A 14,451-nucleotide genomic window follows, 5' to 3' on the forward strand; every position below is an offset into this window, starting at 1 on the left:
TCACCCCCCCCCATGTTATCCTCACAACAGTCCTGCAAAGTAGGTTTGACCTGAGAGGTGGCCATTGGCCTGAGGTTACCCAGCGAGCCTCCTGGCTGAGTGTGGGTTTGGAGCCTAAGCCTCTCCACAGGCTAATCGCAGCACTCTAGCCATTATGCCGCACTTCCTGTCCTGACCGCGAACAAGAGAATTTGCACTAGATCATATTGCTGGGACGAGGGAGCCGTGGTGACAGAGAGGGAGCACAAGGGGTTGTTGCAATAGGCTGTGTTAGTGCGAATGCAAGGGCACACTTGTGAGCCTACTTGCACACAGGGATGTGAGTCCACAGCATCTGGGTCTGCATATGGGGCTATGAGTGTAGAAGGAGTGAGCATTCCTACTTCAGATCTGAACCATTGGCACACACACACACACACACACACACACACACCCAAGGACATTTATTAATAAGCTCAAGAAGTAGAAATACACAGAATATTGTTTGTGGGTAAAGCTAAACTGGAGCTTTGAACCAGCGCTCCTCCACCTAGTCTTCCCAACATTGCATTAAACTTCCTTCCAACGTTGAAAATCTTGTTCACAGACACACACACACACACACTCCAAACCTTACCTGTTTAACTGCCCTAAGGTCCTCCCAGCGAACTTCCTTAATTCTTCTGTCCGAATCTCCATGGCTTCTGGCTTCTTCTGCTAAAAGAAAGAGGCAGGGTCCCCCCGGGCTATGTCCCAGTATCACCTTTGGCGACACGGAGGTTAAAAATAAATTAAAGACTCCACCAAAACATCGCGGAGGCTTCTTTGGGGAGGGCGCGAGGTCACTGCTGGTGCGGTCGATAATAGGATCTCTTTATTTGTCCGTTTCCCCTTTCTTCTTTCCTTCTCTCGTTCTCTGTTCTCTCTTCTCCTTCCCTCGCTCTCTCTCTGTCTCTTTCTTCTTTCCCCCTCTTCCTCTTCTTCCCTCTTCCTGCAGCGCAAATCCTTTTCTTTTACCCCCCCCCTCTCTCTTATGGCACCACGATCTCAACTTGATGAACGGTGCGTGGGGATGCAACCATCACCGGCTCTGCCTGCCTGGCCCCGTGTCCGTTCCGCCACCGACAGGGGCTTGAAGCGTCATTGGGGCAGCGTTTGCCCACATGCACTAATGCCCGTGCCCTGCGTGGGACGCTGCAGAGGCATCCGATCTCTCTCTCTCTTTCACACGCACACCTAGACAACTCCTCCCTCTCCTCAGGCAAGATTTCCACCAGCCTGGCTCGGGTCCGCCTCTCGCTCCCGGCCCCGAGAGGGTCTGCGAGGGGAGGCGCGGCGCTGCTCCGGGCCGGCGGAGAACTTTGAGCGTCCCAAAGAACTGGGCGGCGCCCGGAGAGGGGATTTCAGCACCGCGGACAGCGACGCGCGCGGAGAGCGCAGGACTCCGGCGCGGGATTAAGGGACTCAATCTACGCGTGTGTGAGTGTGAGCGAGCGAGTGTGTGTGGGGGGGGGGGTGGATCTAGATAAGAGATTAGAGAGGTGTGGGGGATGGATAGGCGGACAGATAAAGAGTGCGCGGACAGAGAGCTTTATTGGGAGGAAAGCAGAGGTCGAGAGGAGGAAAGGGAGAGAAAGAATGCACGAAAGAAAAAGAATAAAAGAAAGAACGGAAACTAGGAAAAGAGAGTGGAGGAGGACAAATGTATCGACCCGTTCTTATTTTTAGGGCTGGGAAGAGAAATACAGTCTAATGAGGACGGACGGACGTCTGCAGGAAAAAAATAATAATGACACAATAAATACGAACGAGGGCTTTGCGTCTCTCTCCGAAGAAAGCAGAGCGAGCAACGGGAGAGCGTGTGCGCGAGCGAGTTCCCTGCAAGTCCCGGGCGCGTCCCAAGAGGAAGGCAGGCAAACAGCTCCGTCATTAATCTTTCAAAAGTACTTAACTAAGCAGAGGCAGGAGGAAGCTGGGAAGGGCTTAGGGAGCGGAGCAACTGCAGACCCAGCAGGTCAAAGAGACAGCGGCGCGGAGGTGCCTCTTTGCTGGCGGAGGCAAAGGGAGGCTGCTTCTCCTCCCGAGACCTCAGACGCGCCCGGGGCTGGGAGATCAGTTGGGGGCGGGGGGGGGGAGATAGAGAGGTCTCCTGAGAAACTGCTCAGTAGAACACCTGCAGACCTGGGAATGGATTCCGCTCGTTCCCACGATACAGCCCAGCGGCACCCGATTACTCGGGTGTGTTGCGTAACAAGGGGGGCGGGGAGGTGCTGCTGATCCATAGCTTTTCTGCTTTTCTACAAGGCGACTGTTCCTCTATCTCCTCGCGGGGCCTTTCCCAACATTTTAAGATGGTACTCGGGGTTTCTAAAGAATTGTGTTGGACTCTGGACACGATGGAATTGGCTCCCGCAAAGAGGCAGTGACGGCCACCAAGTTGGGGGGCTTTGAAGGAGGATCAGACAAATTCGTGGAGATTAAGGGTATCAATGGCTGGTAGCTCTGATGCTTCTGAGTATCGACTGCTCAGGGTTGCCATATTTCAAAAAGTAAAAAACAGGACACCCCGAAAGTTGTTGAGCTAAGACAAAACACAAAGTTGCTGAGCTTATTTAAAAAACAAAAACCAAGAAACCATGATATTTTCGGTTGACTTCTCTAAGATCCAGGACAAAGCACCTTTTTAGAAATTTCTGGACATCAATTCCACCTTTGAAATTCCAGAAATGTCCGGGAAAAGTAAGACGTATGGTAGCCCTACGTTTGCTAGAAATGGCTGGATGGGAGAGGACTCTTGGGCTCAGGTGTCCTGCTTGTGGGTTTCTTACAGGTATCAGGCTGGCTACGGTGAGAGCAGGATGCTGGACTAGATGGGTCTTTATCCTGATTCAGCAGGGATATTCTCAATGTTCTCCTGTTGTGAGCACATGATGATTTCATGAGTAGTAAGGGCACGAAACAACCCATTCACAGGATCTTTCCAGGGAAAATGGCATGGCCAACCCCTTGTGACATGGGCTTCCAGTTGGCATGCACTTATGGGATTGCTTGAGAGAGAGAGAACAGCCCAACACTCCCTGGTTTGTGTGTTCACAATACACTGTGTGGCCACTGTGTAGAAAACACAGTGGCCAACTGCAAAACAGAAAAGGGCTCCTGGACTTTAATTGAGAGGATATTAGCAGGTGCAGCTTGCATGACAAAAGGCATCTGCTGAACATTGTCTCTGCAGCAAAATCCTGTATTAAAGGTTCAGGAGTCCTGTCCTCCACATTCTGGGCAGTGCAATATGGGACTGGTGTGTTTCACTTGAGTAATACTTTCCTTTTGTGCCATAGAGAGAAGTGTGCTTGTGTGGCTTCCTTTTGTCCTCACTGACATCAGCAGAAGCTGATGAGGGCTTTTTTGTTTGCTTGCTTTTTGGGTTAGGCAGATGCATATTTTATTGATTGGTTGAATGAGATGGATCACATGTTTAGCCTTCTCTTCCACCAAGGAGCTCAGCATGGGATGCATTGGAGTTTAATTCCCAAAGTAGCCCACCAAGAGAACCTATGGCAAACCTGTGGTCCTTCGAATCCCCATCACCCCTGATGACTGGCCATGCTGGCTAGGGCTGATGGGAGTTGTACTCCAACCCCTGGAGAGCTACAGCTATGTCACCCCACATAGGCTGAGAGATAAAGGTAAAAGGTAAAGGTACCCATGCCCGTACGGGCCAGTCTTGCCAGACTCTAGGGTTGTGCGCTCATCTCACTCTATAGGCCGGGAGCCGGCGCTGTCCACAGACACGTGGCCAGCGTGACAAGCTGCATCTGGCGAGCCAGCGCAGCACACAGAACGCCATTTACCTTCCCGCTGGTAAGCGGTCCCTATTTATCCACTTGCACCTGGAGGTGCTTTTGAACTGCTAGGTTGGCAGGCGCTGGGACCGAACGACGGGAGCGCACCCCGCCGTGGGGATTCGAACCGCCGACCATGCGATCGGCAAGTCCTAGGCGCTGAGGTTTTACCCACAGCGCCACCCGCGTCCCTTTGTAGGCTGAGAGATAACAAGTGGTATAAGGCCCTCTCAGCCAGCTTCATGGCAGGGGGTTAGAACTAAGTTGACTAGTTCAATGATGATTTTGGGGGGCATTCTTCTTAATAAAATAAAAGAGTTCAGTGAAAAATGACTTTTTAAATATGCATGTGCGTATTTTCAAGGAAATTATAAAAAAGAACTTCATATACCATTATGAAAAAACCTAAGAATTGCCTTTTTGAATTACACACACACTATTACACAAATTATACATCCTGCATATTATTACATTAGTGTAATAGTGCACCTATGGACACAAAACCCCACCCCACCCCCCAGCCGCACTATAGAATTCAGGTTTTGGAGTTTATATAGAGCCTATAGCATAGTAAATGTAATAGCAGCACAAGATAGGAGTTCAGAAAGTCTGCTCCCTGGTTAATTGGGTATTGAATTAGAAATTGATTATGTGGATAAATATCCTAGGAGAATCCACACATTTTAGTGCTTATTTCTAGACCTTCTCCCTTAAACGCATCATGAAAGCCAACCTTACAAGGGGGATTTTCCTTTGCCTGCATCCCTGGGTTCCGCAGGTTTTCTAAAACCAAAACACCTCCCCTTTGCAATTGTCCCATTACACCAGCAAAGCAAGCAGGAACTAGAGTTTTAGAGCAAAGGCGCTGAAAATCCGGGCATTGTGACATGTCAGTCCAGGTAGGAGAAAGACGCTAGAGGGGGAGAGGTCTTTTCTGGGTTCTTCATGAGCCGGGAGGGGGGATTAAGGAGCAGGGGTGGGGGTTGCTGGGAAGCAAGAGTCCTCAAACACACACACACACCACCCTGAATGTCCTGCCCATCCCACCTTGCCATGCACAAAGCAGCTAAAAAGTGTGTGCTCTCAAGGACTCCCTAATGAGGTTTGTTCATAATTCTGATGGCAGGAGGCGGTGGAGGGTGGACTTAGGCCAAGCACAGGAAGCAGCAGGCGGAGGAAAGGAGGACTTGACGCAGCAAAATGTCAAGAATTCAACCTGCAAAGGTTCTTGTTTCCCTCCGGTTTGTCGGCTCAGGAATTTCTCTCTCTGAAAACCTGGTTGCCAGACCAACTGCTGCTAACCAGATACACCTGCAGGGATGGCATCCAGCCTTGGCATCCTTGGGCACCTGCTGAGGCTCCTCACCCCACCAGGTGGCCCACAGCTACTGACCTACTGCCCAGGGACCCTGGCTCCTCTTCTGTTGCTTCCAAGGTTTTAGTAGGGCTGCAGTGACAAGAGGAAGAAGGAGCAGGAGCAGCTTAAGAGAAGGATCCTAGCACAGGAGTAGAGCGTCTGCTTTGCATGCAGAAGGTCCCGGGTTCAATCCTTAGCGTCTCCAGGTAAGGCTGGGAACATTCCCCTTTTGAAACCCTGGAGAGCCTCTGCCAGTCAGTGTAAACAGAACTGAGCTAGATGGACCAATGGTTTGACTCTGCATAAAGCTATATTGACAGTTTAGTCCATTCATAAAAGTTTAGTCTTTCATAAAATTTATACACCATTTGGTTGTACAACAAATGCTTCAAAGCATTTTACAAAAAAATATATAAAACAGTACAGGCATAGCTCAGAGATATTGTGGGTTTGGTTCCAGACCACCTGAGTGAATATTGCAATAAAGCGAGTCACACAATTTTATTGGTTTCCTAGTGCATATAAAAGTTATGTTTGCACTGTACTGTAAAGCCAGGCCCTCCTGGAAGGAAGGGAAAAACTTGGCTCTAGCCCTAGCCAGCTCCACTCCTGTGGCTAGAAGAAGAAGAAGAAGAAGAGTTTGGATTTGATATCCCGCCTTTCACTCCCTTTAAGGAGTCTCAAAGCGGCTAACATTCTCCTTTCCCTTCCTCCCCCACAACAAACACTCTGTGAGGTGAGTGGGGCTGAGAGACTTCAGAGAAGTGTGACTGGCCCAAGGTCACCCAGCAGCTGCATGTGGAGGAGCGGAGACGCGAACCCGGTTCCCCAGATTACGTGTCTATTGCTCTTAACCACTACACCACACTGGCTCTCAGAAGCGGGACTTCCTTCCCCTGGAAGTGTCTGGGCTGCCAGAGGCTTGTACCCACGTCCTCAGAAGGAGCAATACAACCATCCTTCAGAATTCACACTGCCATAGTTCTCCAGCCAAGTGATGTGTACAGAAATCCATATGCTCTTGCAAAGTGTGCATATAGATGCGTATGCGAATGAAAGAAACATTAAAATGCACCACATCAGGGGAAGTTGCTTGCAAATATGTGCATGTTATCCAAAACTGTATACAAAAAAAAAAGTGTTTATTAGGTGAAATTCGCACTAAAATACTGGTGAATTTTCATGAGTATTAGTTTAACTAAAATCTGCAAATTGCAGAAATGTGGAGAACTGAATTTGAGATTGGGAATAATGAGAAGCAGAGAGGATCGAAACGGACAGCTTTGTCCATCCCTAGCGAGGACTCAGCCAATGAGTGGGGAGCTTTCCTTTGCTGAATATGCAAGTTCTCAGGTATCTCCATCAGGTGCCAAAACCCCTCTACACACACACACACACACACACAGAGAGAGAGAGAGAGAGAGAGAGAGAGAGAGAGAGAATGCCCTTTTGATGAAATCGTTGGAAACATGGCAGAATATACAAAGGTATACACTGTCAGAAACAGCTGGACACACCGACGATTTAAAAATAACTCTTTAATCAGTTGACAGGTGTAGTCCTGAGGCTAGCGCTCTAATCCTCTGCATGTGTACATGCCATACATTTAAAGCACATCCCCCCCAAAGAACTACAATTCCTAGCATCCTTAAAAACTACAGTTCCCAGGATTCTTTTGGGGGGGAGCCATGTGCTTTAAATCTACTTTAAATCGTGTCTGCGCAAGTCCTACTGTGGCACTGGGGTCTCCCTTACACTAAGGATTGCAGATTACACTTTTGCAAACCAGGGCTTCAAGGAAGCCCAGCCAATCATCCTTCATCCCTCCCTCATGAGAGACGGGGGCTTCTGTTTCGGACTTGGAGGGCCCCGCCAGGGCCGGATTTAGGTTTGATGAGGCCCTAAGCCACTTAAGGTAATGGGGCCCTTTATATGTCCAGCTGTCAACAACAAATTGTCGCTGTTTTTTTGTGTTGAATATATGCTATATGGCAATGTATGGACCTAATAGGTATCTAAAACCATTTGCACATGTTGTCATGCAACCAGGCCATGCAGAATGTAGGCACCCTATATATAGAAATGAGCAAACCAGTGATATTTTGGGGAGCAGGCGGGGCCCATTACTTACATCATAGGGGCCTACACAACACAAAACACTCTTGCTGTATGTAGGTTTTATTTTATTTGTTTTTTTATCTTATATTTTGCAAATGTACATCCATTGTGGTTTTTTTCCTTTAATTTTTTTGGGGGCCCCCAAGAGAGTGGGGCCCTAAGCTGTAGCTTGTTTAGCTTATATGTAAATCCGGCACTGGGCCCCGCAAACAGGCAGAGGCAAGAAGATGTCAGGCTTGTCTGAGGCTGGCTCATCTCTCTGCCTCCGCTAGGCTCTGGGGATAGGCCAGCTGTCAGCTGAGTCACAGACGGCCGGGGAGTTGGCTGCTCTGGATGTGACTCTGGAAGGGAAGGAGGGAGGGGGGACCCAGCGGGACCCAGATGGCGCTGTGTGTCGGGATGAAGAAAGGGCTGATGTACGGGAAGGAGCCAGTAGCGCTGAGGGCAAAGGGGAGATGAGTTGAAGACTTCCTTACAGCAAGTCATGGCAACACAGGGAACTGCTTTATACTGACTCAGGCGTCTGGTCCACCTAGCTCAGTACTGTCTGGCCAGCAGTGAATTCCCAGGGTGTCTCTCAGACTTACCTGGAGATGCTGGGGTTTGAACCTGCGACCTTCTGGATGCAAAGCAGATGCTCTACCACTGAGCTATGGCTCTTCCCATCCACTCTGGCTGGCTGCTGCTCCCCCATCACCTCTCCCCATTTGCAATGCCACAAGGCTTGCTGTGTGCTGGGAGAGAATAAAACCGCAACGCAAACCCAGCCAGCTTTGTGGTCTGGCCAGGTTGTTCCTTTCAGTCTCTGCAGTGAAGGTCCATAACCACATTCAAGACCAAAGAGCCTGATAGCAGGAGTGGGAAGCTTTTTTTCGGCCAGAGGGTCACATTCCCTTCTGGGCAACTTTTGAGGTCACATGACACGGGTGGGTGGAGCCAAACATGGGCGGAGCAAGGAATGTAAATTTTTATCTTTGTACGGTAGACTAGTTTTGAAACACGCTTCTCCAGGCAACCCAAGAGGCATTACCATGAGTTCAAGGACACATTCCAACTAGGAAAACAGAATTGGGATGTCCAGCTGGGCCATAACAAGGTGTGGCCTGGGGAATGGAATGTTCTAAGGGCCATATAGAAAGGTCTGGAGAGCCACATCCAGCCTTCCAGGCCTGAGGTTCCCCATTCCTGCTTTCTGGGTGCAAAGGAAGCTATCTTACACCACATCGGGATACTATTGTTATTATTATTATTACTATTATTACAATTGATTCATTAATCTTCAAAACTAGTGCCTAAGACAATTTACACATGAGATAATTAAAAACAGTTAAAACTCAAAGGCAGTTTATCCAACTTGCCCAGTGTTTTCTAGTTCATCCAGAGTCTCAAGCCAAGGCCTTTCTCAGTGGTGGACCTTGGCATCTCAAATTTCAGTGGCACCCTTTGCAATGCCAAAATTCGGCTTGTGTCCCCGCCTCTCACCTTCTGTTGGGCATCATAGTTGCGGCCTTGCAGAAGCTCCACATGTGATGTGACAGAATCAGACACACTCTTCTAGATCGGCCGTTGTCTTTCCCATCACCTGATCCTTGACCCTTTTTACTGGAAAGACATGGGACCGGACCTTGGATTTCCTGCATGTGAAGCTAGGTAAAGGTAAAGGGACCCCTGACCATTAGGTCCAGTCGTGACCGACTCTGGGATTGCGGCGCTCGTCTCACTCTATTGGCCAAGGGAGCTGGCGTACAGCTTCTGGGTCATGTGGCCAGCAAGACTAAACCGCTTCTGGCGAACCAGAGCAGCACACGGAAACGCCATTTACCTTCCCGCCGGAGCGGTACCTATTTATCTACTTGCACTTTGACGTGCTTTCGAACTGCTAGGTTGGCAGGAGCAGGGACCGAGCAAGGGGAGCTCAGTCCTAGGCTCTGTGGTTTAACCCACAGCGCCACCCACGTCCCTTGCATGTGAAGCTAAACTACCACTAAGTTCTTATGGTCCCTCCCCTTGAAGATGTCTGGGTGGGAATCTAGGGACTCCTGGATTTTCCAGAAGAAGAAGAAGAAATGATGCCTAAGTTAGTCTTTTGTCCTCCATAAACTGCTGTCAGGGGCGGACTTTGGTCTTTCAAATTTCAGGGGCCAAAATCCCCCTCCCAGCATCCCACCTTCCATTCTGCTTAATTCGCGAGGTCAGAGTTGAGCCACCCTGTGGCGCCCCCTGGGCTTGGCACCCAGTGTGATGGAACAGGTTGCCCTGCCCTAAATCCACCTCTGCTGCTGTGAGATAATTCCCACCATCCCTGGCCCTTGGCCATGCTCACTGAGGCTGATGGGAGTTGTAGTTCACCCACATCTGGAGGGCCAAAGATCCTACAAGCCCTGCACTATAACCACACAATCCTATGCATGTTGACTTTGGGGTAAACCCCACCAGCTTCAACAGGGCTTGGTCCCAGGGAAGTGGGTATATAGGACTGCAGCCTCAAACCTCTGTCTCTTTGAAATTAAAGTAAGTGTCCAGGGTACAAGAAGATGGCTGTTTCAACCATACAGCAACATTTGGGAGATCCCCAGGGCCTCTGGGAGACAGAAGGCTCCACCAATCTGTGCCCTGAGCCCGGCACGGTCCTTAACGCAGCTTCCCTGCTGCTCTCCAAGCAGGACAGGAGGATGGAGGATGGTGGAAGGTGGTGCAAGCAGCGTGAACTCTATGGGAGAGGAAATGCCAGAGATGAACCACTGGCTGCATGAAGTACAAGCAGAGAAGTACTTGAACAAATTGACAGTACCCTGCTGTCTTTTGGGGACGGGGGTGAGGGGAAGGCAGGGGTGTCGATGAGCGGAGAATATTTAAGCAGCCTGTTTTTTGCAATGCTAGAATTCCTTCCACAAGGACTAATTCCCCCAGATACTTTCCTGGCAGTGTAACAACCTGCTAGACGCTGAAAGGGATATCTCAGGGTTTTAGTCCCACCCCCACCCTGCCCTCCCCCCACCCCTCTGCTCCTGCAAAAGGCCTTGGAGAATTTGTGAAAGTGCTTGATTGTTTAAAATACCTTCACTTGCCCTCACACTCTCTCTCTCAATTGCCTTCATTTGCTCAAAGTTGGTTAATCATGTGGATCCACATTATACTGGACAGTGGTCAATTATGTCACCCCATCCAACATATGACACCAGCCTCTTCACTTCAGCTGGATGTCGCTTGACTCCGACTCGCCTCCGCTCCAGCCAGCATGGCCAGTGGGTCAAGGATGATGATGGGAGTTGCGTCCCAGTGATATCTGGAAGGTCAGTGAGGTTTGTGTCCCTGCTGCTACATCTTACCTGATTGGGTGGGATCACCCATGTGACTAATTCAAGGCGGGGATATAAGTAGTAGCCAAGTGAAACCAGGAAGTCAAAGAGTTTTTAGAAGTGAATATTCGCACAATATATATTTGCTTCCTCCAGCTTAGGAGAAGATAGGGAGGCAATGCCTTTGCAACTGATAAGCAGCCAGAGGGATAAAGCACACAATCTCCAGTGTGGTTCTTTCCTCTTTAACATGCTTGGAAAAAGCCCTTATGAGAAGAGGCAGTGTCGTATAGTGGTTAGAGTGTCAGACTAAAGCCCTAGGAAGCTGGGGTTCAAATCCCCACTCAGCTATGATGCTCACTGGGTGATCTTGGGCCAGTCACTCACTCTTCAGCCTAATCTACTTTATGTTAGGGTTACCAGATGTCCCCGGTTCCCAGGGACATTTCCCGGATTTGCAAATCTGTCCCCGGACAAATTATGTCCCCGGAATGTCCCCAGATTTGCAAATCTGTCCCTGGGAAATGTGGCAGTGGCAGCCTCAGCAGCCCAGAGCCAGCCTGGTAGCGCAGTTGGCTCTGGCTGGCTTCAGGAGCTGCTCGCTGCCGTGGCGCCCGCCATTTTTCCTTGCCGGAAGTCCCCATATGATCATAAATTTATAAATTTAAAGCAATATCGTAGCTAAGAATCCTGGGAATTGTAGTTTGTTGTGGGTGCTGAGAGTTGCTAAGAGGCCCCTAGTCACCTCCCAGACCTACAATTGCCACAGTGCTTTAACTATCAACCCCTCTTCACAGGGGAGGGGGACTATGGGAGGGGAATGGGGAGGGGTGGTCTCCTAACAATTCTCAGAACTCACAACAAACTACAGCTCCCAGAATCCTTTGAGGGAAGCCATGGCTGTTTAAAGTGGCATCATAGTGCTTTAAACGTATGGCGTTAATAGGGCCATAGTTGGCCAAAGAGAGGGAGGGAGGGAGGAGGGCAAAGAATACGCCCCAGGGGGCTGGATTGGGCCCAGGAACCTGCAGCTGCCAACCCTGTAAGGCAGGGGAGAGGGACCAGCACCTCCGTGGCTTAATTACACGTAGGTTGGGGGCAGGGGAGAGAGAGGAGCAGGGGAAATGGGGTGGACAAACAGATGAGTGGTGTATCAGGAGGAGGAGCTGCAAGCCCTCGAGGGGGCAAGAGTGATTTTGTTCTTCTTCCAGCAACTCATGCTGGGCAAGGTGTGAATGTGGCGTTAGTCTCCTGTCTCCATTAAAGCACATAATGGGGAGGAGGACGGGGGGGGGCAGTGCGGAGCCTGCCCCCCCCCCCCGCTGTCTCCCCCAACTTAGAGCACAAATGCAACAGATGGTCCCGCTCTTCCTTTGCTCTTTCCCACGAAATCGCTTCTCGGGAGAGGGGGAGAAAGAGGCAAGCGGCCTGAGCAGATCAATCCTATTTCCCTTAAGTAGAAAGCAGCAGCCCCTTGACCCAAGCCCGTTTTTGCTCTTTGCAAAGATCCCACCACACGCTCTCTGCCAAGCGGCAATTAACAGATATCGCAGCGGGGGAAGAGAAAATCCCCCACAGTGAGAGCTGTTCTGTGTGTGTGTGTGTGTGTGTGTGTGTGTGTGTGTTAGTGCTAATAAGATGCAAATATATTCACAGTGGAAGCAGTGTCAGCAGAGGACAGTATGGAGGGGGGCAGGTTCTCGGATATTTCTCCGGTGCTAGATCATCACCCTTTTCCCTCTCCCCCCTTTTCCCTATTTGGCAAAGGCTGCTGTGCGGCAGCAGGGTGGGGAAGAGAATAAAACAGTGAAGGGAAGACACACAGACACACACACAACACACACACACACTGGTGCCCTTGCCAGGTTAATTCTGACAGGGCAAGAATTCTTCCTGTGATGGATGGCTTTATGGTGGTGATCTCGGGTCACTCACTTGGCCTAACCTACCTCTCAAGGTTGTTGTAAGGATTGGGATGCAGGTGGCGCTGTGGTCTAAACCACTGAGCCTCTTGGGCTTGCTGATCAGAAGGTCAGTGGTTCGAATCCCCGCGACGGGGTTAGGATAGAATGGAGAGGAAAACTATGTACCGTATTTTTTGCTCTATAAGACTCACTTTTTCCCTCCTAAAAAGTAAGGGGAAATGTGTGTGCATCTTATGGAGCGAATGCAGGCTGCGCAGCTATCCCAGAAGCCAGAACAGCAAGAGGGATTGCTGCTTTCACTGCACAGCGATCTCTCTTGCTGTTCTGGCTTCTGAGATTCAGAATATTTTTTTTCTTGTTTTCCTCCTCCAAAAACTAGGTGCGTCTTGTGGTCTGGTGCGTCTTATAGAGCGAAAAATACATTACCTCAAGCTCCTTGGAGTTGGGATAGAAATTTATTAAACTAACAAATAAACAAATCCAAAATTAAACGTAAAGGGACCGCTGACCATTAGGTCCAGTCATGACCGACTCTGGGGTTGCAGCACTCATGTTGCTTTATTGGCCGAGGGAGCCGGTGTACAGCTTCCAGGTCATGTGGCCAGCATGACTAAGCCGCTTCTGGCAAACCAGAGCAGTGCACGGAAACGCCGTTTACCTTCCCCCCGGAGCGGTACCTATTTATCTACACACTTTGACGTGCTTTCGAACTGCTAGGTTGGCAGGAGCAGGGGCTGAACAATGGGAGCTCACTCTATTGCGGGGATTCAAACCGCCGACCTTCTGATCGGCAAGTCCTAGCTCTGTGGTTTAACCCACAGCGCCACCCGCGTCCCTAAATCCAACATTAAAGGAAGACAAAAGAGCCCTTGGGGAATATAAGTTGGCACCTAACATGAATCAAAAGCCCTGTCTACACGGTACATTAAAAGCTGTATCTACTGGTATTTTCTGCAGAGCACACGTCTGCCATACAGGCCCAGCAATGCAACTCAGTGTGGAAATTCCCATGCAGTTCACAGGGACACAAAGACGCTCTGCAAAGCAGGCTTGGCCACAGTGCCCACTAAAGCAAGGGTGGCCCACTAGGCGTTGTTGGATGTCATGGACTGGTTGTAATGGTGGAAGGAATGGTGGAAAGAAGACTCAGCCTGGGGATTGGTGGAGGGATGACGATGAGCAGCCAAAGAGAGAAGAAGGGGAAGAGGAGGTGGTGGAAGCTAAAGGGGTAACAGTGAGCTGGGAAAGTCTGTGGGAGAGAGGAAACCAGAATCAGAGGCAGAAGCGGAAGCAGGGGACGAGGGAGGCCAAGAGGAGTCACAGATGTCCCCCACCCACTGCAACCCACCCGCTTCTGCTTCCCCCGCCCCCATGTCTCCCAAAAGCCAGAGAGGCATGAAGTGGGAGGAGCAGAGACAGACATGCAGGCAAAGTCTCAGATTTCTTGGGGAAAGCCCTGGAGAGGCGGGGGCAATCAGACTCCACAACTGCTTCATAGCGGGCAAGAGTTACCAAAGAAGAGTTGCTGTGCTCACTAGGCCTGGCACTCCAGTGCAGAGCCTGTTTTTATAATAGTCGACTTCACTCGATGTGATTCGTTGCTTGCTCCCAACACTGGATTCCAGCTGCCATCAGCCCCAGGCAGCATCACCAATTGCCGTGGATCATGGAAGTTGTAGTCCAACTTCACCTGGGTGTCGTACAGCACGGATGGGGAACCTGTGGCCTGCTTGGTTGTTGTTTGATTCCAACTCCTATTAGCCCTGGCCACTATATCTCATTGTCATGGATCATGGGAACTGTAGTCCAGCTGCATCCATTAGTCTTGCAGCAGGGATAGGACATTTGACTTTGGCTCCCATGAGCCCCAGTCAACATACTGGCCAATGGACAGGGATGATGGGAATTGTAGTCCAACGACACAGGCTCCC

At 50.1% G+C, this 14,451-nt stretch overlaps 1 protein-coding gene across 1 annotated transcript in view; it reads right to left on the minus strand.

Moving 5' to 3' along the window:
• Positions 1 to 1,477, minus strand: part of SLC17A7 (solute carrier family 17 member 7) — a 58,047-nt gene extending 56,570 nt beyond the window's left edge. The window contains exon 1 of the mRNA XM_028703289.2: positions 617 to 1,477. Coding sequence (XP_028559122.1) covers positions 617 to 678 — 62 coding nt within the window. The 5' untranslated portion in view covers positions 679 to 1,477. The remainder of the gene's footprint in view (positions 1 to 616) is intronic.
• Positions 1,478 to 14,451: the final 12,974 nt, after the last annotated feature.

The sequence above is a fragment of the Podarcis muralis genome, chromosome 13 (genome assembly GCF_964188315.1).
Source record: "Podarcis muralis chromosome 13, rPodMur119.hap1.1, whole genome shotgun sequence".
NCBI classification, from domain to species: domain Eukaryota; kingdom Metazoa; phylum Chordata; class Lepidosauria; order Squamata; family Lacertidae; genus Podarcis; species Podarcis muralis.